The 1652-nt window shown below is 43.8% G+C and overlaps 1 protein-coding gene across 1 annotated transcript; it reads right to left on the bottom strand.

Moving 5' to 3' along the window:
- Positions 1-944: 944 nt before the first annotated feature.
- LOC142163848 (uncharacterized) lies at positions 945-1443 on the bottom strand. The gene is made up of 2 exons (XM_075220992.1): positions 1309-1443; positions 945-1196 (listed from the first exon to the last, which is right to left on the bottom strand). The coding sequence occupies exons 1-2, from the start codon at positions 1441-1443 to the stop codon at positions 945-947; spliced, it is 387 nt and encodes a 128-aa protein (XP_075077093.1).
- Between the last annotated feature and the right edge of the window lie 209 nt (positions 1444-1652).

Raw genomic sequence — 1652 nt, 5'->3', positions numbered from 1 at the left:
ATCAAGTTGAACCATGCTAAAGTCCAAAACATACGAGCTATCATCATGGTACTTCCGAAGCATGAAAACATGGAATACCAGATGTACCCCTGCTAGGTTAGGAGGTAAATTAAGCCTGTAAGAAACCTCCCCAATTCTCTTGAAGATCTCAGAAGACCTAATAAACCTCGGGCTCAACTTCCCCTTCCTTTCGAACCGCATCACGTCCTTCATAGGCGACACCCGAAGGAGAACCTTTGCACTCACCACATATGCCACATATCAAACCTTCCGGTCCGCATAACTCTTCTGTCTTGACTGGGCTATGCGATGTTGCTCCTGAATTATATTAACCTTGTCCATAGCATCACGGACCAAATCAGCGCCCAACAACCTAGCCTCTCCGGGCTCAAACTGACCAATCGACGAACGACATCGCCTCCCATATAAGTCCTCACATGACACCATTGAATACTCGACTGGTAACTGTTGTTGTAGGCGAACTCGGGTAGAGGCAAGAACTGGTCCCATGAACCTCCTAAATCCATAACACAAGCATGTAGCATGTCCTCCAAGATCTTAATAGTGCAATCGGATAGTCCGTCTATTTAAGGATGAAACATTATGCTCAGCTCAACACGCATTCCCAACTCATGCCGCACGACTCTCCAAAAATGCAATGTGAACTGCGTGCCTCAATCAGAAAAGATGGAAATGGGCACACCGTGTAGGTGGATAATATCCTAAATGTAAATCTAAGCCAACCTCTCTGAAGAATAGGAAGTCGCCATCAGAATGAAGTGTGCGGACTTGATCAACTGGTAAACAATAACCCAGACTGCATTATATTTATTCAAGGTCCATGGTAAGCCCACCACAAAATCCATAGTGATGTGCTCCCACTTCAACTCCGGTATCTCCAATCTCTAAGTCAATCCACCCGATTTCTAATGTTCATACTTCACCTATTGACAATTCAAACACCGAGATACATAAGCAGCGATGTCTTTCATCATTCTTCGCCACCAATAGTGTTGATTTAAGTCATGGTACATCTTCATGACACATGCGTGGATAAAATAGCGAGAACTCTGAGCCTCCCTAAGGATCAACTCTCTCAACCCATCAACATTTGGAATAAAAATCCGTCCATGAAGCCGCATAGCACCATCATCAGAAATCTCAACATCCTTAACACCACCCTGCTGCACCGTTTTCTTTAAAACAAACAAGTGAGGATCATCAAAGAGCCTTGATACGCTCCCACAATGATGATTGTGATACAACACAAGCAAGAACACAACTGGTCTCCGAAACATCCAATCTTACAAACTGATTGGCCAAATCCTGAATATCCATGGCTAGTGGCTTCTCTGCTACTAGTAAATATGCCAAACTACCCATGCTCTCAGCCTTTCTACTTAGTGCATCGGCACCACATTGGCGTTTCCCGAAGGATATCATATGGTGATATCATAGTCTTTCAACAACTCTAACCATCTCCGCTACTGTAAATTAAGGTCTTTCTGCTTGAGCAGGTGTTGGAGACTCTAATGGTCGGTATAGACCTAACAATGAACGTCATACAGATAGTGCCTCCAAATCTTCAACGTGTGAACAATGGCTGCAAACTGTAAGTCATAAACATGGTAATTCTTCTCGTGAACCTTCAA

The sequence above is a fragment of the Nicotiana tabacum genome, chromosome 9, assembly GCF_000715075.1.
Source record: "Nicotiana tabacum cultivar K326 chromosome 9, ASM71507v2, whole genome shotgun sequence".
Taxonomy (NCBI): domain Eukaryota; kingdom Viridiplantae; phylum Streptophyta; class Magnoliopsida; order Solanales; family Solanaceae; genus Nicotiana; species Nicotiana tabacum.
Note: the sequence above shows the minus strand (reverse complement) of the source record. Positions and strands in the feature narration are given on the sequence as shown.